Source organism: Hemicordylus capensis, chromosome 1 (genome assembly GCF_027244095.1).
Source record: "Hemicordylus capensis ecotype Gifberg chromosome 1, rHemCap1.1.pri, whole genome shotgun sequence".
Classification (NCBI taxonomy): Eukaryota; Metazoa; Chordata; class Lepidosauria; order Squamata; family Cordylidae; genus Hemicordylus; species Hemicordylus capensis.
The window spans coordinates 146763340-146784626 of NC_069657.1; the positions used below are offsets into that span (position 1 = coordinate 146763340).

The 21287-nt window shown below is 44.0% G+C and overlaps 1 protein-coding gene across 1 annotated transcript in view; it reads left to right on the plus strand.

Annotated features, from left to right (window-relative positions):
* Positions 1-21287, plus strand: part of NUP160 (nucleoporin 160) — a 122204-nt gene that overhangs the window by 19569 nt on the left and 81348 nt on the right. Inside the window, exons 8-15 of the mRNA XM_053285255.1 lie at positions 305-382; positions 782-879; positions 2487-2571; positions 3595-3663; positions 6700-6783; positions 16744-16914; positions 17630-17729; positions 19310-19475. Of these exons, the coding sequence (XP_053141230.1) occupies positions 305-382; positions 782-879; positions 2487-2571; positions 3595-3663; positions 6700-6783; positions 16744-16914; positions 17630-17729; positions 19310-19475 (851 nt within the window). The remainder of the gene's footprint in view (positions 1-304; positions 383-781; positions 880-2486; positions 2572-3594; positions 3664-6699; positions 6784-16743; positions 16915-17629; positions 17730-19309; positions 19476-21287) is intronic.

Genomic DNA, 21287 nt, shown 5'->3' on the forward strand with positions numbered 1-21287 from the left:
TGGATGATGGTTAATCAGGTGCTTTCTTCCAGAACGCCATCTATTGCCCCTTCTATTGGTGGAAAGTCTGAGGGAAAAGAGTATTGGATAATCAGGATGTTATCCGTTCTATAAGTCCTAAAACATTCAATTTAAACAGGATCTAAGCATTTTGATTTTTCAAGTCCTCTGACATTAAAATGACCTGAATTATTATCAGATATTAGAACAAGAAGATTAGGGTATAAGAGCAAGATAGAGTTTGTATTTTTGTTTGCATGAACTCTGGATTATTATTACTATTTTTTTGGTTTTGTTTTGGCAGTTCTGTGTCTTTCAGTTGGTCAGCGCGGAGAGTCATCGCTATAGCCTTGATCACATATCATCACTGTTCACTTCTCAGGTAGAAATCAATGTTTTCCTTTGGGGACAATGCAGCTGGAGGGCTCATGTGTGGAGTGGAGGCACTCCACTCCACACATGAGCATAATGTGATGGGATGTTGGAGGAAATGGCAGTCAGTGCATGCCTCTCATATCCTCATCCAACCCTTTCTCTGTGTATATTACCAGATACTTGTGTCCCATGAAGTCTGGGCACTGCACCTGCAGAGTGAACCATGCCTATATTTCATTTGCTACAAAGTTTTCTAAAAATGTGTGTGTTGATCCAACAGAGTTAAGTTTTCTCTTCATTGTTAATATGATACTACTTTGCTTTCTCATTTATTCTCTTGAGCTCTCTTATGGTGAAGTTCATATTCAGTGTTGTAATCCATTCATCGTGCTATACATATTTTTAGGAGACACTTGTTGACTTTGCCTTAACTACTGCGGATATCTGGGCACTCTGGCATGATGATGAAAATCAGACCACTGTGAAATACATCAACTTTGAGCAGTAAGTTTTTGTTCTTCCCAGTTTCTCAAAAGCTGTCAATTGGTTTAGTGGAGGTTTTAAAAAAATATTTTAAAGCCTTTTTGTATCAAAAGTTGAATAGAATCAACTTCAGATAAAATTATTGTATTATATTTTCTTTTAAAATTTGATTCCAGAAGATTGAAAAATTACTTAATAGAATCAAATGCTAACTTTATTCAGTACTTCCTTAAGTACTTTTAAAGGTGGTAATTTCAAAATGGTGGCAGATCTTCACAGCTATTTTCCTTCTCCCCGCACCTTCAAAAAAGAATGTTTCTGGGTCCTGCTGGACAGTTGACTCTCTCCATGCACATCCCCAGCCATGTCCCTGGCTCAGGAGTGGCTGCTTCACCAAAGTGGGTAGTCAAAGAACCTACCTGTCCATGTGGCTACAGATTAATATTGCTAGTTCAATATTAGGAGGAGGGATGGGCAACTCAAAGTCTGAGTTTTGGTGGAAGGTGTTACATTGTAACCCTTTCAGTCTGCTCAAATACTTTGTGTTCTGGTTGAGAACAGGGATGCTATGGCACTTGACTTGATTCATTAAACATCAGACCATTTTGTTCAGACATTGTAGCACAACACAGCACAAGTGACTGAAAAGCACATATGGCATGTTTATAATTCATCCACAATGTTTATATTGTGCTCCTGGAGCTACTAAAATGGCCAGCCTTTTCCAACCACAAGTAGAGAACAAAGATAGGTGAATTCTCAATGATAGGGAGACAGAACAAGGCACACACCTTGATGCTTGTCCACAGTGACTGAGAGTACTGTGAACAAGAATACAAATATTTAAGTTCACGCTGTAGACTGCCAGGTGCCTGTTTTGTCTCATTGAGATCTTCATTCGCTCAGAGTTCAAAAGGTCTGGTGGAACTTCTGGAAAGTTGTTGCAAAAATGATCTGAGTAAGGGGTTTAAACAGGTTTCCAATCTTAACTTTCTTTGGGAGCCTTCATATCGCCTATCTGCTATGTTTGTAGCTCAAGCATTTAGAAATATAGTTCCAGTTGTCCAAATTACACCTCAATTCCCAGGAGTATTAATGTGGAGAGGGACCTCCAGAAAAATGGGCATCCCTTTTGGCCTATGGAATATTTCACTGTGGATTTATCTAGCTCTGCTTTATTTCGTATTAACATGTAGGCTCATATTGCAGCTTTACTGAAACATTGCATCCCTTGGATGTGGGATATTTTCAGTCAATGTCTCAGAGGCTCAAATCAGTTCCACCGCTTGATTTGAGGATCTTCTTTTTCTTCCTCCCTTTGCAAGTGGGAGAAGAATGTGTAGGTTAAAAAAGAAGATTCAAGTGTCCATTAAATATTCAAATTGGGGCTGAGGGACAGGGATTATGATTGATTGTGTGTGTTTGTAAATAAAACTTTCATGGGTCTATTTGTAATCTATAATTGCAGACCAGTGATACCATTGGTCAGCAGAGTGAGACATAGTAATGAAGAAGATGAATACCTGTAATAACCATGTATGTTTCCCCCCCTGTTTAATAATAATAGTTGATGAATCATTCACGTTGTAAATATATAAATTGGCTAAAAGGGTCCAATCCTATTTCAGCAATGTTGCTGGTCAGTGGAACTCAGTTTCTGTGCAGCCCCTGCCAGCAGAAGAAGTAGACATTAGAGATGACCAGGACCCAAGGGTGAGTAGATCATGAACTAAATGAAATACTTATAGTCTGCATTTTTCTCCATTATTTGTGCTGAGTAACATAGATGAGCTTCTTCAAGTTGACTGCAGATGTGATTTTCCTATATAATCTTTCCTAGAAACTGTGGTGTTCAAAGGAATTATGAAGCTAGATGACAAAATATTACTGTGGTAGATTATAAGAACAGCCCTGCTGGATCAGGCCCAAGGCCTATCTAGTCCAGCATCCTGTTTCACACAGTAGCCCACCAGATACCTCTGAGAAGCCCACAGGCAAGAGGTGAGGGCTCTCTATTGCTGTTGCTCCCCTGCAACTGGTATTCGGAGGCATAGTGCCTCTGAGGCTGGAGGTGACCCATAACCACCAGACTAGTAGCCATTGATAGACCTGTCCTGCATGAATTTGTCGAGGCGCCTTCTAAAGCCATCCAAGTTAGTGGCCATCACTGCATCCTATATTGCTGGTCAATGACCAAAATAAAGATATCTATCTATCTCTACATCCCATGGCAGAGAATTCCATAGATTAATTATGTGCTGTGTGAAAAAGTACTTCCTTTTGTTGTTCCTACATTTCCCAGCCATGGGATGATCCCTGATGGGATCATCCCATCAGCCATGGGATGTTGTGAGAGAGGAACCAGGGGTCATCCTCTGAAGATGGGATTATAGATCTGTGCAGGTGAAAACATATTTTGCAGTATGTGGAAAAAGACTAACACTGTCATTAATTGCTTAGAGGGAAGGCCATCAGTGTTTACACTGTACTTTAGTCTTCCTTCTCCCAGGTTTTAATAGCATGTATGGAGTTCTACTGTATTTCATAAGATTGGCATATACTTTGCAAATTCAAAGTAATAATACAAAACTCAAGTTGAAAGGCTGTTCGAATATATTGCTATTCCACACTTAGCACACTGTTGTAGTGAAATGGTATAAAATTGTAAGTCTGACTTATTTTACATGGATCATATAGACATGTTAAATATCCCCCCAATCATGTTATCGGTTACAGGAAACATTTATGGAGGCCATCTTCATGCCTGGCCAGTTCACAAATGCTGCTTTGCTTAAAGCTTTACAGGTGAGCAAGAATTTCATAATGTATTTTCTTTGACCATTCTACTGCAAAATTAATGCAAAATAATGTGGATTGGCACTAGCAAGCTGTGGTGTTTAGGGTGGTTTAGTAGGCTGTGTTTTGAGGATAATTGAACTTGTAGGAGTTTCTTAATTCTTACTGCATTTTTACACATGCTGCCATCAGAAAAAATAAAGCCTCCATAATACTTGGCTCATTTCAGTCTCTCACTGTGTTGGTAAATGTAGATTTGCTTGGTGTGAGTAGGGAAGTGACAGAACTCACACTGACCAGAGGTTAAAAAAAAGAATGACACTTATTACAAATGGATGTTTCTGAGGTTTTGTTTATCTCTACAAGGGTATTGGGTATTCTGCTTGCTAAGTCCAAACCAAGTACTTCCACAGAAACCCAGCCTTTATTTCAGGCTGCCTTATTCTTTGAGTCACAGAACATCTCTTCTTTAAGAGATCCTTAATCAGAAGAAGATCCTTAATCAGACCCAAACCCTCAACTAATTCTCAGCTGGCCTTTTCCCTCCATCCCCTACCAACAGATTCTTTTGACTGACAGCTCAGCAATACTTGCATGAAAGTACAGAGCATTTATCCCTCCAATGCTAGTTCATCATACAAGCCAATGAAGATTTCCTCTGACCCTAATTGGCAGTTTTGACATTTTAGGCAGCAGAACAGAGTACTTCTCTGTGCTACCAGTTCACATTTACAGTGGCTCTCCACCTAAATAGAACATTATCTTGAATAGCAGCTAGTTGTGCCCTGTTAGAAGTCAAATGTAAAAAAATCAACCCAACTTTATTGGGTTCTAGTTGCTTACTCATCTTCTGATAACAACTTCCTTTATATTACTTACTTATAGGAAAATAAACATTTTAAATAGGAAATCCATTGCACAATAAAATAAAATGGGTAACTTATTGGAACTGTAGTAATTATGTTTTAGAGAGCTGACCAAATTAAGCTCCAGCATTTGGAGAGTGCCTGTAGTAATTATGAGAAGTGGTAGAGAATTACCACTTATAAGAGAATACTGAGAATGTTATTAGAGAATACTTAGAAGTGGTAGAGAATTAAAAGCCCCTGGTGGTGCAGTGGTAAAAACTGCCGCCCTGTAACCAGAAGGTTACAAGTTCGATCCTGACCAGGGGCTCAAGGTTGACTCAGCCTTCCATCCTTCCGAGGTCGGTAAAATGAGTACCCAGAATGTTGGGGGGCAATATGCTAAAATCATTGTAAACCGCTTAGAGAGCTTCCAGCTATAGAGCGGTATATAAATGTAAGTGCTATTGCTAAAAGGTTAGCCCTTCTAGTGGATCGGTACCAGAGAAGGTTGCTTCTCTCAAGTAGATAAGGTAGTCTCTTTTCTGAGATGTTAGATAAAGGATAGTAAATAGGGAGGGATTTGTTTAATCAAAGATGTCTCTGAAAGTGTAATGTTCCATTTTTATGATTATGACAAATATTTATATACCACTTTTCAACAAAAGTTCCCAAAGCGAATTACATAGATATAAATTAAATTAAATGGCTCCCTGTTCCCAAAGGGCTCACAATCTAAAAATGAAGCACAAGATAGACATCAGCAACAGCCACTGGAGAGATGTTATGCTGGGGAAGGATAGGGCCAGTTGCTCTTCCCCTGCTAAATAAAGAGAATCACCACTTTAAAAAGGCGTGCCTCTTTGCTCAATTATCAGGGAATTTATCAGATTACTATTGGATAAGTCTATAATGTTAGTTGGCATGCATAAGTTGGCAGCTGTATTTAAACAGAAATGGAAGATCAGTGTTTAGAAGAATGAATTGTGTGAATAGCATAACAAGCATGATATAGAAAAGTTGAAGAGGAATAATGGAGCTCCATGAGCAGTGCACAAAATTTAAACTGCACTGTAGAGGAATAGGATTTGCTTGAAGGAAACAGTGCCTCGTGGCTTGAACTTTACGCTTATAAGGAAATAAAAAGGTTACTACAGAGTTTCACGGAAAGGACCAAAGGGTAGCGATATCCATGAAAAAGGAATAGGTTAGGCTACAGATTAGTAATTTGCACTGATAAAGAGACTGCAGTAAAGTGTGCCATCAAGTCGATTTCGACTCCTGGCGCCCACAGAGCCCTGTGGTTTTCTTTGGTAGAATACAGGAGGGGTTTACTATTGCCGCCTTCTGCGCAGTATGGGATGCCTTTCAGCATCTTCCTGTATCGCTGCTTCCTGATATAGGTGTTTCCCTTAGTCTGGAAAACATACCAGTGGGGATTCAAACTGACAACCTTCTGCTTGTTAGTCAAGCATTTACCCACTGTGCCATTAGGTGCCTGATAAAGAGACTAGGCTGATGTAAAAGAAAATAATCTAGATATTAGCGTGGAATTAACAGAAGTTGGAGAGAGCAATAATGGGCAGAAGAAAGCTACACTGAATATTGTCAGTCTTCACATGAAGAAGCAGATGTACTCCTGTATAGAAGGTGGAGAGTAAGGGAGGACATCTTTCACTGAAAGCATCTTGATTAAAAGAGGAGTGCTGATTGTACTGTAGTTGTAAAGCTCATGGAAGCCAAAAGTGTATTGAGGGTAATAAATTCTCTTTAGTGAAAGATGCTTACTGAGAATGCAGTTGGAGTAAGCATTGAGCTCTAGAAATAAGTGTAGAAAATAGTTGAGAAAGTTGGCACCATTGGAAGGCCAGAGGACTCTGGTAGGATGATGATCAGGAAAATGATGGGGCTGAGATGTGCTCATGATGCTGCATTTCATTTGAATAACAGTGAAGTTAATTGTGTGAGGCCCAAACATGATGTACCAGTCATCTTGATAATCGTTGGCAATTCAAGTCCAGTGATCTGTGATACTATTAACAAATGTACCTTTGTTCAGCTTCCTTTTCCTGCTGCTGGCTTGCTCTGTCTAGTGAATCTGTCATTGGAGGACATTGTAACTTTCATCTTGGACACATACGTTGTGATTCAATGTATATGTGTATATTACATATATTACAGTCCTCCTCCCACTCCCCAGATCTTTTCTCAAGGTGCTACAAGACTCGTAGACTTGTCTTGGGATGAGCTGAAAAAAGAAGTGACTATAGCTGTAGAGAATGAGGTAAGACTTCAGTTTAGACTTTCTCCCTGCCCCGTCACTACCCTTCTCTTTGTTCTTGGTCTAGCTAACTTGAGCTCTAACTGGATAAATTAATGGGTGGCACTGTTCTGAACCTGGAGGCCTTGCCATGCCAATGGCATTATGTTTGTCACCACTGCATCTAGCCATGTGTCTAATGTACAATTGGAAAATAGTTGCCCATTATCAGTAATGGGCAAGGGGCCAAAACTAAATTAGAATATGCCTGTTCAAGATTCTTCTCCTGTTTACTTCATGCAGCTAATAATGAATTGAATTAAATTATGCAGCACTAAACTATATTCCAGCTCTTGGGGTTTGGGGTGCTAGGGTGGGCCTGACTCCCCATTCTCCCCCCTCTGGCCCTCAATTGTTTACAAATATCTTTAAAATAACTCATTGTTGCTTGCTCTTAGGACTGATGGGGGCCAGATAAGTTGGCCTCTTTACTTTTTTTTTGCACCCCCCCCTAAACCTTTACGCTGACTACAGGCCTTATTCAGACCAATAAAATAGTTGTGTGGCAAAAGAGATGGAGAATCAGTGTGGTGAATTTGGACTGCATATTGGACTTTTGTCCAGGAGACTCTGGTTAAAACCCCCACTTAGTCACCGCTAGATGACCTTGAGCTTGTCTCTGTTTCTTTGTAACTGACCTCTCTGGACTGTTTGTGTGTGTGTGTGTGTGTGTGTGTGTGTGTGTGTGTGTGTGTGTGTGAGAGAGAGAGAGAGAGAGAGAGAGAGAAAGGGTAGGAAGGAAATGTATACTGCCCTGACATTCTTAGGAAGAGTGGGCTAAAAAGAGGCCCATTTGTGGATACAGAAAAGGAGGCTCATCTGGACTTGCTATTTGTGGCAGTGGCTGCGTTCAGACACTATTTGTGGCAGTGGCTGAGTTCAGTTGTACTAAACATACTTAAGAACCCAAACTATGTTTTGAGCTTTCAGAAGTACAACAGGCAAACTGATTTAGAGCTGCTTGTCTGCTTTTGTTTTCCGTCTGCTTAGGAGTTATGAAGCTAAGTTCATTCTCGTTGCTATGGTGCAGCAGCTTCTTGGGCAGAACAATAGCTCTAACTATGGTTTATCAACTAGTTGTGGTTTTCAAACTATGGATTCAGATTGTGGTTTGTCAGCCCCAAATAAACCATGGTTTGTTTGGGTTTATATGTAGTTTCAGACATCTGTATGAGCCATGGTTAAACAAAATGAACCATGGCTTTGTCATGCCTTAACGTGTCCAGTTTGGTATGTCTTAAACATTTTGCAATATCATCCTTAAGCCTCTCCCTCTTATCAAACTATCAAAGGATAGACTTCGAGGAACTCTACGGTCTGTCACATTATGGAGGTGTCCTTGAACCAGTCTGTCAAAAGTTTTGTATGTCCTTCAAAATTAAGTCCACTTAATTTGGATTTAATTCTAGTCCAGTCTGGAGTTGAGTTCCATTGGGCAAAGTTTTGAGTTTATAATTTATTCATGGGGTTCTATGATGACTATTTTAGCCAAACAGGAGCAAATGAGATTAAGCAATTATTGGATTAATTGGAGAACCATATCTGTTTGGCTTGTGCAGGAGGTGGAACAATTATTTTGTTGGTTCCTTACAGTAAATCATAGGGCTGTGCAGCTGTTTTGTCCTGACAGGCATATTGGATCCAAAGTGCCCTTTGTAGCAATGTTGGATGGAGTGCTGATATGACAGCAGGAAGCCTCGACATTTGGAACTCTGCTAGAATTCTGACAAGCCTGTCGGGCCTGAGAGGACCTGCCTGTCTCTCATTCCCTTCCCTTTCCAAGGACCACATGGGGGCCAGGGGACAGCAGGCATCTTGTCCATTTAGCTCCTATGGAGCACTGAAGACAGCTGCTTCACTGTGATGAGCTGTACTCTGCTCACCACTCTGAGACACTGCTAATGAGTGTGGTCTGTTACCAAAACTAGGGAAGCTTATAATTATATGACTTTGGAGACCAGTTTTATAGAGAATGGTGTTCTTCTCTCTTTCTACCTTTTTAAAGCTTTTCTTGCTTAGGTTTGTGTCCTGACAACCTCTTGGTAGTATAACTGAGGGCTGCATGGGGAGAAGTATAACTCACAGGACACTGAGTGCACCTTAAAATAAAACACAGTTAAGTTTATGTACTGTAGCTTAGAGGTATTTCTCTGCCAAATCAGGGCTATACAAGCATAATGGTTTCTATAACAAACTTAATCTTTTAACAGAAGCTTCTTATATGTTACTGAGGTGCCTGTGTTGGATTCAACAAGCATTCCCTGACTCTTAGCCCTTTTACTGGAAACAACCACCGTGGTTGAAGATCCATGTATAAACCATATAAATCCAATATTCATACATAAGAGTCACGCTTGCTAACCAGAAGTGTTTCACTGGTGTGTACCACTTACTATCTATCTCCCAATATTCAACCCAGAGACTTTCACTAGAGATTCTGTCACTGGCTCCTCCAAGCTCTATTTACCACTCTCTTCTCCTGAGCCAACAGACAGTTTAGCAGTCACCCTCTGCTCCATTCTAAAGCTCCTTCCTCTAGGGATGTGCATGGAACCAGGTGGGGGTGGTTCGAAGGCAAGGGGTGCATCTTTAAGGGCGGGGGAGGGTGCACTTTGCCCCACTTTCCCTCTCCGGAGCTCCGTTTTCTTAAAGTCCATCGGGGTGGCTGCCCCCCCGTTGCCCCCTTTATTGGAAGTAACAGGAATTATCTGTGCCTGTGTGCGCCGGGCATGGGCAAGTGCTGTGCCCGGCACACACAGGTGCATCGGATACTTCAGATTACTTCCAGTAAAGGGGGCAGCGGGGTAGCAGGGAGGTTGGTTGCTGCCCCGATGGAATTTAAGAAAACGGAGCGCTGGCAGGAGAAAAGTGGAGGGAGGGGTAAGTGCACCCTCCTCTGCCCTTGAAGATGCACCCCCCACCATTGTACCAGCGGAACTGCCTGCCATTTGAATTGGTTCATAGGCCCATAAAGAGCTTCCGAACCAGTCCCAGTCCCTCAGGAATCCCACCTGGAGGGCGGTTACTCAAACTTCAAAAGATTATTGACAATATTGGTGCTGCTGTCAACCATCACAGTCAACATTTGCCTTTTGCTGAGATGGGTTAAACACCCCCTCCCTATTTCTTTAAGTTCCTTTTTAGGTTCCCAAGTGGCTTGCGGGATTGTATGATATGTAGTTCTCAGCTGCTGGGATTAAGGACATCTCTAGTGGGTTATCCTCCTCATGTGCTCCTAGGCAGAACTGTGTTAATTAGCTTAAATTGAATGCCTGTATAGCTTGGGGAGGGCAGCCCCGCCCCAGTTGTTTCTTTCCTGCAGTGCTCCAGGTGGCTTCTCTCTCCCTGTATTCAGTTTGATTTAGCTTCCCACCTTCTAACTCTCCCTCTGTTTTTTTTTTTCTCTGACTGGTCTTAGCCTCCATTCTTTTCTTCTACTTCTACATTCCTCTTCAAAACAAAACCTTCCCTTCTGAGCTCTTCTTTTCCCTCCCTTCTCCACCCTTTCCCTGCATGGAGCATGCAGGGAAGACTAGGATTGAGCTCGCCCCTAAGGGAAAAGGACAAAAGGGGTTTCCCTCGTAAACGACAGCGCCAGGATTGCCTTCGCCTGCTCCGGCAACTCCATCTGCTTTGTAGCCGCCCGGCCGAGCCACAGAAGCTGCAGCATGCAATTTTCTGCCCACGGGAAACAAAACGTGCATCCAGAGAGCCCGACGGGACCAAGAAAGGGGGCAAAAGCTCAGAGCGAGGAAAGACGTTGCAAGTGCTGTCACTGCTCTCCTTGCGGCTCCCAACAGGCCACAGCCAGAAAACTGAAACACCCCCCCCCCACACACAGCGGGAGAACTGCGGGCTATGGCGGACAGGCAAGCCTCTCCGGCCACTCCTGAGGAGGAAGCCATGGCAGACCAGCGCAACCATCTCCCAACCGCCAGAATAGTCCTTGTGCTGGGCCACTTTGGCAGCCTCAGGAAGGATCGGACCCCAGAGGGGGAAGAAAATTCCAAGCCAGACAACATGCTGGACATGGTGAGACCCACTCCCTCTGAAAGACCCCTCTCCCCCCCGCAGGGCCATCTGATACAAGCTTACCACTGTTCCCCTCGGCCCCCATGCCCAGATACAGTCCTCTGGAGTGGCAAGATTGGTTTAAGTATACCATAACTGGATCCCTTAAAGCAGAGATCCTCAACATTGGGCCCCCAGATGTTCTTGGACTTCAACTCCCATAATCCCCAGCCAAAGGCCACTGGGCCTGGGGATTATGGGAGTTGAAGTCCAAGAACATCTGGGGGCCCAACGCTGAGGATCCCTGCCTTAAAGCATTTAAGGGGCCCCAAAGAGAAAAAAAAGGGGGGGGAGAAAAAGCCACAGAAGGGACCCCTCTTCCTCAGAAAGCTCTTCTCCTCCACCTAAAAAAGCCAAAAAAGAAAAGGAAGCATACTGAGGGCCCTAAATCAAACAAATCTGGCACATCAAAGGGTTCTAAGCATAAATCCAGAGAACCCCACTCATCAGAGGTTTCTGGCCCAGATTCTAATGACCCTCCTGTGGAACCCACTTGCCCAGCCAGGCATGTGAAACCCCCAGTCTCTCAAACTCTATCAGTGACCTGGAGGCAGACGCTGATGCCACTCCAGATGGGGGATGGATCCCGATCCAGATATTATTCCAGCTAGGGAGGAGGGCAAGTGGTCACTAGCAGAGGACCCTGATGCTAGCTCTGCTTCTCGGCGTTTATTCATGCCAGAAGACTAACCCATTGCTGTCTAGAACCATTGCTACACTGGGGTTGCAATCAAAAACAGCATCTGAAGCACCTCAACCCTCTAGGGAAGACCTGGTGTTTCTTAAAACCAAAAGCGAAGATTTGCTTCTCCCTATGCCGCCACCTTTCACTGAAGCTATTAAAAATGCATCGTTCCAGCAGCAAATAGAAAGATTCTTGCTGTGGCAAACAAGTTTTATTCGTTCCAGCAGGAACCTTCTGACTTGCTTAAGACCACACATACACACACATGTGTGTGGAAAACATCCAACTGTTTTCTGGCTCCTTGCTTCCTAGAGATGCAGAGGTGCCCCTTAAAGGCCCCAATGACAAAAAGGCGGAGATTTCCTTTAAGAGGACACATGATGATGCATCATTGGCAACCAGGGCATCGGCTTCAGCCTCCATGGTAGCTAGAGGAACCCTCATATCGTTAGACTCCCTTCTACAAGACCTTCATCTGACCCCACCAGGCCTTGGCAGCATCAGTAGTGGGCAGACACTACCTCTGGCTTAAGAGCTGGCAGGTGGATACAAATTCTAAGTCAAATCTATCTGCCGTGTCTTATGATGGGGCCAAACATTTTGGAGACAAGGCTCTCAAGGATATTTTGGTTGAATCCAAAGATAAAAGAAAACCCCTTCCTTCTGCCCCTAAAAAAACAGAGAAGTTCAATAGGTGGCCATTTCTGTCCTTTCGTGACCCCAGACCACCGGCCAGAGGCAAAGACAAGGATTTTAGACCACAAAGAAGGGATTGGAACCACCAGCGCTTTCCCCCACAAACCCCCTTCCAGAACTGACAGCAACTCTTTCAGCTGGCCAAGCAAGGTTGACTAGGGGCTTCCTGGGCTGGGGGATCATGTCTCCGCTCACTTCCATGCCTGGAGAGTTCCACCACAGACAAATGGGTGCTGGACACTGTGCAACAGGGTTACAAGATAAAATTAGACACCAAACTACCCAGCCATTTCCTACCCACCTCCCGCTCTAGCTCTTTTACAAAGCACCTAGACCTTGTGGGAGCAATTCAACATCTCATGGATATAGGAGCGGTAGAGCGGGTCCCACCTCACCAACAGGGATCAGGCATCTATTCTATCTTGTTCACCATCCCCAAGAAGGACAGATCATAAAATTCTAAAACAGATGGGTCAAATTTTGGATGGAGTCCCTGCGTTCGATAGCGGAGGCACTGCACCACACAGACTATCTGGCATCAATATACTTAAAGGAAGCGTACCTTCACGTGCCCATTCATCCCACCAGCAGATGCCTCCTCAGGTTCAAGTACAACGGAATACACTACCAGTACGCAGCTCTTCCCTTCGGGCTCTCATCAGCGCCCAGGATCTTCACCAAGGTTCTAACGCACCCCCTCATTGTACACCTGCATCTGCAGGGCATGGGGACCTTCGGCTTCTTAGATGATCTGTTGATCCAGTCGCCAATTTTACAAACAGCCAGGAGGGATCTCCAGAGCACCATGCAGGCCTTACAGACTCATGAGAAGAGCCAGCTGACTTGGGCACATCAGATCCAACACCTAGGAGTGACAATAGACACCACCCAGGACAGATTCTTCCTCCCGCTGGACAGGCAACTGACACTGGAGATCAAAGCAGCACTGGTCACCCCAGCAGTTCCACTTCTAGCCTGGCATGTCTTCTGAGCCTGATGGTAGCAGCATTGGACTCGGTTCTGTAGGCCAGACTGCATCTCCATCAGCTAGTGGTTTCTCCTACCACACCAAAAAAATTGTCAAGGCCTCTGACCCAAGGCCCAGTACAACACCTGAACCCAGGCTGGTTTCAGCTAGCCTTGGTGACTGAGCAGCAACTATTAGGTCAACATGGTTATTCCAGAAGAGTCTTAGATACAATGATGGCATCCAGGCAACCCTCCATGAATAGAATCTACCAGTGCACATGAAGTGCATTCCTCCGTTGGTCTGCCCAACACTCCATACCTAAGGGCAAGGCATCCATGCAACACCTGATCCAGTTCCTACAGGATGGCCTGGAAAATGGATTCTGGCCTAACACCCTCAAACGTCAGGCGGCATCCTTAATAGGTCTGATTCCTGGTCTCTTGTACAGTTCCGCCCTGTCCCATCCACACCTCAAGTGCTTTCTATGTGGCGCTACCTTGTTATCGCCTCCCACAGTCAATCGCTTCCCATCCTGGGATCTCCATACTGTTCTAAAGGCCTTGCAGGCCCCTCTATCTGCTCCATTCCGTTGTGCATGCTTTCCTTTAAATTGGCATTTGTTATTGCCATCACATCTGCTAAATGGGTTTCAGAACTTCAAGTTCTCTCTGTCCATAGGTCCTTCTGCATTTTTTCACAAGAGACTGTTCGGCTTATTTTTGATCCCTTCTTCCGACCTAAATTATCATCAGCCTTCCACACTTCACAGGATATCATGGTGCCTCTTTCCGCCATCAGAAAAAGCATGGCACATGCTCGATGTCCTTCGATGCCTCAAGATAAATTAAAAGATCCGCTTCCTTCAGGATGACAGATGCTCTATTCGTTTTTCTTCCTGGATGGATGGGCAAGGCAGTTTCCCCTTCCACAATAGCCAGATGGATCAAAGCATGTATTACCATGGCCTATAAGTCCCAGCACCTCAGGCCTCCTGTATCCTGGCTCACTCCACCCAAGTGGCGGCCACCACAGCGGCAATCTCTACCATGGGCCCCCATACACAAAATCTGTAAGGTGGCCACTTGGAAGAATCCATCCACCTTCACCAAGCATTATAAGATCGACACCCACACCTTGGCTCAAGCAGCCTTCGGAAGAAGTGTTCTGCAACAGGTCCTACCCCGGGAGTAGTGGGAGATGCTCCCCTCCCCAGATACATTATTGGGCTGTGGTAAATCCCACTAGAGATGTCTTTGACCCCAGCAGCTGAGAATGGAGCATTGGTTGCTTACCGTGAAAGCTTTTTATGTCTGCTGGAGTCAGACATCTTGGCCCACCTGGTCAGTGCCTCCACCTACTCTTGGTCCATAGTGACTTTACACCAAAGTGTGGTTGGGGTGTGTGTGTGTGAGAGAGAGAGAGAGAGACTGACTGACTGACTGACTTCTTTCAGAACTCTTCCTCCTGAAAGATTGGTCCTCTTTGATGTCCCATGGTTATTCAGGACTCCGGGGAGCCGACTGTCCCTTCCTATCTGTATATAGTTTCCAACTTTTCTCATAATTGTATGTATGTCTCCTAGTTCTCTTCTTGCAACTCGGAGGGCTATAGGCCACCTCCAGCCTCAAAGGCAGGATGCCTCTGAGTACCAGTTGCAGGGGAGTAACAGCAGGATAGAGGGTATGCCCTCAACTCCTGCCTGTAGGCTCCCAATGGCATCTGGTGGGCCACCATGTGAAACAGGATGCTGGACTAGATGGGCCATGGGCCTGATCAGCAGGGCTTTTCTTAAGTTCGTATGTTCTAATTGTCAGACTGAAAACTGGGGCGGGGTGTAGAGAATTTAACCCAGCCTTTACCTCAAAGCAAGCCCAGGCGAGGGGAAGAAAAATGCTGAATCATCCTCTCTTGCTTTCACCCACAAAGGCTGTTGCTTTCAAACTTTCCTGTTTCCCCAGTAGCTTAGTCACTGCCACCACACCCACTTTTTAACAGAGTTTAATATCCCCCCCCCCCCCCCGCAGCGTGGGTGAAATTCCAGGGAACTCGCCTTTTCTTTACCAATGGAAAAGTATGAAAAAAGCCATAAACCTTCCACGAGCAGGCTTACAAGTGGTGAGAAAATTTGGTAGAGTTGCTAAGCAATCAAACTTGAGACATGTGTTGCACCAGAGCAAGCCCTTTCCTAGCCCCCCTTTCCTGAATTAAAAATCCACTCGAGGCTGGTTGAAATTGCAAAGAACAGAATGAAAAATAAACGTTATTCAAAATACTACAGATTGTTTCCGTCTGAGGCTTTCTCAGCTTTTAGTTACAGGTAAAAGGAACACTCAGCAGCTACAAGAATACTTCAAAAAGCACCCTCAGATTATATTGGGGTGGCACACTTTAAAAATCGTGGTTACCCAATTGCAAAGAACATAGATGTAAGAAAATACCAAAAAAGCACCTTTAAGAGTTTACAGAGACTTTTGCATTGCCCTAGCTGGATAGATGGGTGTATGCTATTGTTTCTTAGTGTAGTTACATTACAGATACAACACAATAGAACAGTTGCAAGGATATGCAAGGTGCACAAAAGAAATATGTTTCTGATGCAAACTGATTAGCAAACTGTTCCCTAGACTAAATCTGTTTTTCCTTGAAAACCCACCCCATACCTGATGAGATTCAAGTATCCTGCAATCCTGTCTCTCAAGGATCTGTAGTTCTTTTTGTAGCCATCTCCATGGCTACTTCACCTCCTGCTGCAAGCTCAGCCTGGCTCCAACTGCCCAAAGGGAAGTTCTCTTCCTGCCGCATGGTCCTCAAGGTCCCACCCACCATGTGCTGAGTGGCTGATCCCTAGAGGTCACTGCCTCCACCATAGTCAGGACAGCGTTCACTTCCGGTTAACTATTTAGGGGAAAGGAGGGCTGATCAGTGCCTGATCATTACAATAGGCATTCAGTTTAAGCTAATTAACATACTCCTGCCTAGGAACACATGGAGAGGATAACCCACTAGAGATGTTTTTGACTCCAGCAGCCAGAAGAAGCCTTCATAGTAAGTTACCAATTCTTCGTTCTTTTAAGGGATGCAGCCATGCCTTAAAAGAACTACACATCCCACAATTCTCACACTGCTTGGTGACTTTAAAGGAACTTAAAGAGAAAAAAGAGAGATATTTTAAAACAGAAGCCACAGCAAAAGGCAGACAGCGAGGTGGCTGTCTCCACTACCACATCGGAATGAAGAAGATACCGTGCCTGCTGTCCACTGACCTCCATGTAAACTGTGGTAAAGGAGGGGGTGGTCCAATTCAACAATTAGGAGGGACTGGCATTTCCCATTTGGGTTGGATCTGTCACCTTTCAGTTTGTACAGGCCATGTTAACCCTGCTTATGTTGATATGTTCACTTTAAGATTAATCAAACAAAGACATCTAAACCCAATGCTAATCTGTTAGCTCTCATTATTTGGTAGGCAGTAGCTTGTCAACAATCTTTGTTTTCGTTCCAGTTTCAAGGCAATGTCACTGAGTTTGAATTCTCACAGGAAGAATTTAGACAGTTGCAAATAGAATTCTGGTCAAAATTCTATGCTTACTGTCTTCAATACCAAGAAGAACTTTCACGTCCACTTGCACTTCTCTTGAATCAATCTACTAATATGGTGTGCCTGCTAAAAAAGGTAAGAAACAGGCGATGTATTATTCATATTTGCTTAACAGAACGAGATGGGTTTGTTCAACATTTTGCAATGGCTAAATATTACAGGCTAAGGAGCCCACCTCTAACTTGTATGTCTCAGTGGTTTGCATTTGAATGGGAGACTACATGTGAGCACTGTAAGATATTCCCTTAGGGGATGGGGCTGCTCTGGGAAGAGCATCTGCATGCTAGCATGCAGAAGGTTCCAAGTTCCCTCCCTGGCATCTCTAAGATAGGGCTGAGAGATACTACTGTCTGCAAACTTGGAGAAGCCGCTGCCAATTCGTGTAGACAGTACTGTGCTAGATGGACAAATGGTCTGACTCTGTATATGGCAGCTTCCTATGTTCCTAAGTTACAAATGGACATGTATTTATATTAGCTTTTTTCTGAGCAAATTATGGTCAGAACTGGAGAAACTCTTCAACTTTGAAAAGGGTTTGAAAATTATGAACTTTTTTAAAAAGAGAGAATAAATTTGAGCTTTTCTTCTTGGGTTTCAGTATCTATGTATTTGCAATTATATTTTCAAAAATCTGTGTCCTTGAGAATGTGGTCCATCCTGGCTTGCGGGCATTTCCTCAGAATATCCATGGGAGCATCCATATTTGCTTAGATGATCGCAAGCAAAATTGGGAGCAAATTGCTAAAACTGCAATTTTGAAATTGAATAATGAATATATTTTCTTTCTCAGGGATACTTATCTTTTATTGTGCCCTGCTCGCTAATAGACCACCTGTATCTCTTGCCTGATGAACAACTGATGAATGAAGTTGAAAGCAGTGGCTTAGATGGTAAGGGAGAGAGAAACCCTATGTTTTTAAAATGTCTTAGCATTTGATTATTAAACTCTGATTTCAAGATTGTCAGAGCACATTCTTTAACTTTTTAAAATGTTATTTCTTTACAGAAAAACAAGCAGGATCCAGAGCACTACTTAGGCTTACCCAATAGGCTTGCATTAGCTAAGTGGAACTTAGGACTTGCTTTGCAGCTGACTCCACGTGCTGTATAAGCTCGTGGGCTCCCCAAGTCAAATGCAGGTCATGGTGCAGTCTGTGAAGTTGCTGTTCAAGGGGGAAAAAAAGCAAAAGATAGAATTAATTTATAATTTCTTTGGATTCTGGCCTATATTTATTCGTTAAACTGAAATTAAGTTCCTAACTGCCCAGTTAGAAAGGAAAGCTCCTCTACATAGAGAGTTGAAGAGTGAATTCCTTTCTCAGAAAAAACATTTCTGCTATTTCTCCGAATAAAAGCATTAATCCAGGAGCAGCAGTAGCTGCTTCCCTTGACACTGACCTCAGCAAGTTAAAAAAAAGAGGCGGCTTCTCTAGTCCTTGTGCCTCCAGCTGCATGAAACGGCCGGAGATTACCTACTCCATCTTGGCCAGGGAAGGCACAGGTGCAGGAAGCTTGCTTCTCTCCTCCCATTCCGGTAAAGCACTCTGCTCCAATTATCAGTTGTCTGCAGAAGCAAAAGGATTCTCCCTCTGACTTCTTCCATGGGCCAGGGAACTAACAGCTGCTGAGTGGTGGATGAATTTGTTGTGGGGAGAGAAATATGTATTATTGCAGTCTGTTCTGTATTGCGTAGAGAATCATTTGATTGAAAAGCAGAATATAAATCCTCGAAATAACTGTTTCCCCAGGGAGATCTGTGCAGGAGAAGTAAGCCTCTGTTCTGTTCTGTTCACTGGTCAAACTATTGCTCTAACTGCATTGTGGGTGTGCAGTTTCAGTAAAATTCTCTTCTCTTGATACGACAAAATAAGGGTTTAGTGGGAGAGGACACTGCTAGAGTTTAATCATTTTATCTCCCTCTCTGTTGATCAGACAGTGTTTGTTGCTTGAATTGTTGTACCAGCATGGTCGCTTCATCCTGCTATCAGAATCGGGTGCTGGGGGTGATAGTTGCTCTTGGGCAGGCCGAGGAAACAAAGGAACAGGCATGGATTTTGTTCTTGCTGTCAAGCTTTGCCAGCTAATCTTTAGTGTTTTCTTCCCAAAGAGTTTGCTATGGATATGGCACGACCCCTTGTCCAGAAGCAATTTTTCTGTGCCACATCAAGTTGGCAAAAGGTTATTGCCGAGGCTGGATTAGAACTTGTAAATATTATTAGTTTCAAGATCTCGCACCTTTTCGATGTGAAATTTAGATTAGAGAGGTTCACCCACTGCTGTACTCCTGGGTTTCCTGCTGATTAGCAGGCACTGATTAGACACTTTGGTGTATTGTGCTTCTGGATGGAATGTGCAACAGTTTGAAGTCTCCTTTTACCCCAGTTATCTCTTTACGCTTTCACCATAGTTAGCTTCTTTGTCACTTTCTCCCATTCTGAAACTAGTTCTGAGCACAACTATTTGGTTGCAGAATCCGAGTTTTCGCATGATCTTGTGAGTCTTGTTCAGTGCCTTCGGTTGATTGGTGAGTCAGTTTCCGTGGAGATGGCACTCACAATGGAAATGACCTGTTGCCGTCTGCAGCCTCCAGAGAAAACTGCAGAAGAGATCCTTCAAAACCTGATCGCTCATGACACGTAAGTATGGGTTTGAGCAAAGTATGCCTTTTTATAAAGATTTAGTCACTCATTTCCTTTAAAGTTCTAGCTCACTGGATAAACCCACTTCAAGATGTGTGATTACTAGCTACATAGTTCTAGTAGGTGGTAGTACTTCACCAGAGTTAAACAGCTAGGAAGTTTTGCTTATTCAAAACTTAATATTATATTAAACAGCTAGTGTTGCTTATCCTTCCACTCGGAAAGCAGTGTACAGGAGAACCTCGTTATTTGCGATTCCGCATATCCATGGGGTGTCTAATAGACACCTGTTTCCAGTATTTCTGGATACTAATTGGTTAAAACCCATATATCCGCAGTTCCTAGATGGCTAGAAGGGACCGCGGAGGTCACTTCCAGAAGCCATTTTGTCTAAAAGAGCCCAGGAAGAGGCAGGAGGAGCCATTTGTGGCTCATTTCTTGGAAAAAATTGAATTTTTAAAAATGTTTGGGGGGGCATTCCTGGGCACATCGGGAACCGATGGAGCATGCCACAGTAAGTTCTGGGCCATTTGGGGGCTTTAAAAAAAAATCTTCACCCTGGAACCTAATCCCCATTGCCCTAATGCCTCGTTATTCACAGTTCCATTACTTGAGGTAGTAGACGAGGAACAGAACCCACGTGAGTAATAAGATTGTCTTGTATTTATTCTCCTTCCTTTGGAGAAGTGCCCTTCTAGTTTTAGATCCTGCCTTCCTCAGAAGAGCAACATTTCCTTCCAAGGCCTCAGTAGGTTTTCTATTAGAGAGCCCAGAGGTATGGCTTCAGCTGTTCTTAGAAGGGGGTGGGGGAGTCCTTAAATTTTCCCAAGAGAAAGCAGAAACTGAGACCACTTTAGGTCTAAGTTGCACTCAAGCCAAACAGTCAGGGTTTCTGTGACTTAAAAACAGTCACTTCTCTGTTGCTGGGACCAAGGACACCTCTGGGTTATCTTTCCCATAAGCTCCAAGGCAAGACAGTTGATTGGACAGAAATAGAAAGCTACACCTACTTGAAGCTGAAGGAGATACCCTGTCTAGGTTTTTTCTGTCCTTGAAAGCTCCAGGCAGCGATTTTTTCCTTCTCATATCTTTGCTAATTCTGATTGTTACTTACCGATTGCTCCTTTCTGATTCCCTTCTCTTCTCTTTCCTTGTCCCTTGCATATAACTTAAAAAAAAAAAATCCACCTACATTCGTCTTTCTTTTGCTCCCTCTGTTTCCCTTACCTCCCTCCCTTGCTGCATGTGGCGATCGGGGCGATTAACACGCCACAGTGTTCGCTTTCCGATGGGGAGAGGCCCCCACACTGACTTTCCAGGAGGGCTGTATTCAGTGAAAGCACAGTTGGCCACGATCACCTTCGGGCCGTGTGTGCCCCCGACTTTACTGCGTTTTTTCCCAGTCGACCACAGCCGTCTCCGGGCTGTTCGTGTGCCTGACTCCGGACGTGGAGAGTTCCTCAGCGCCAGATATGGCCGCTCATACTGGCTGCGTCTCTGCTCCCTTCGCAAGCACCAGCAATTCAGGAGGTCTGGGAATCGGGCCACCCACTGAGACTGCGCCTCAATCGCTCCTCGTGGGCCCAGCACCAACTTTACGAACAAACTGTGGAAAATCATGAATTCCCTGGGTAGTGGCTTTTCCTAGGTAAAAAATGCCCAGTAGCTAATCCACCGCCCTCCTCGGCTGAGATCAGGGCGCTGGGTGTTTTTAAAAGAGCGACTACATCTAAGATGGCAGCAGGGGGCCCTTATAAAATGCCGCAGGGTACCTCAGCGAATTTGGAGGGAAATGGAGAGAACAGGCCA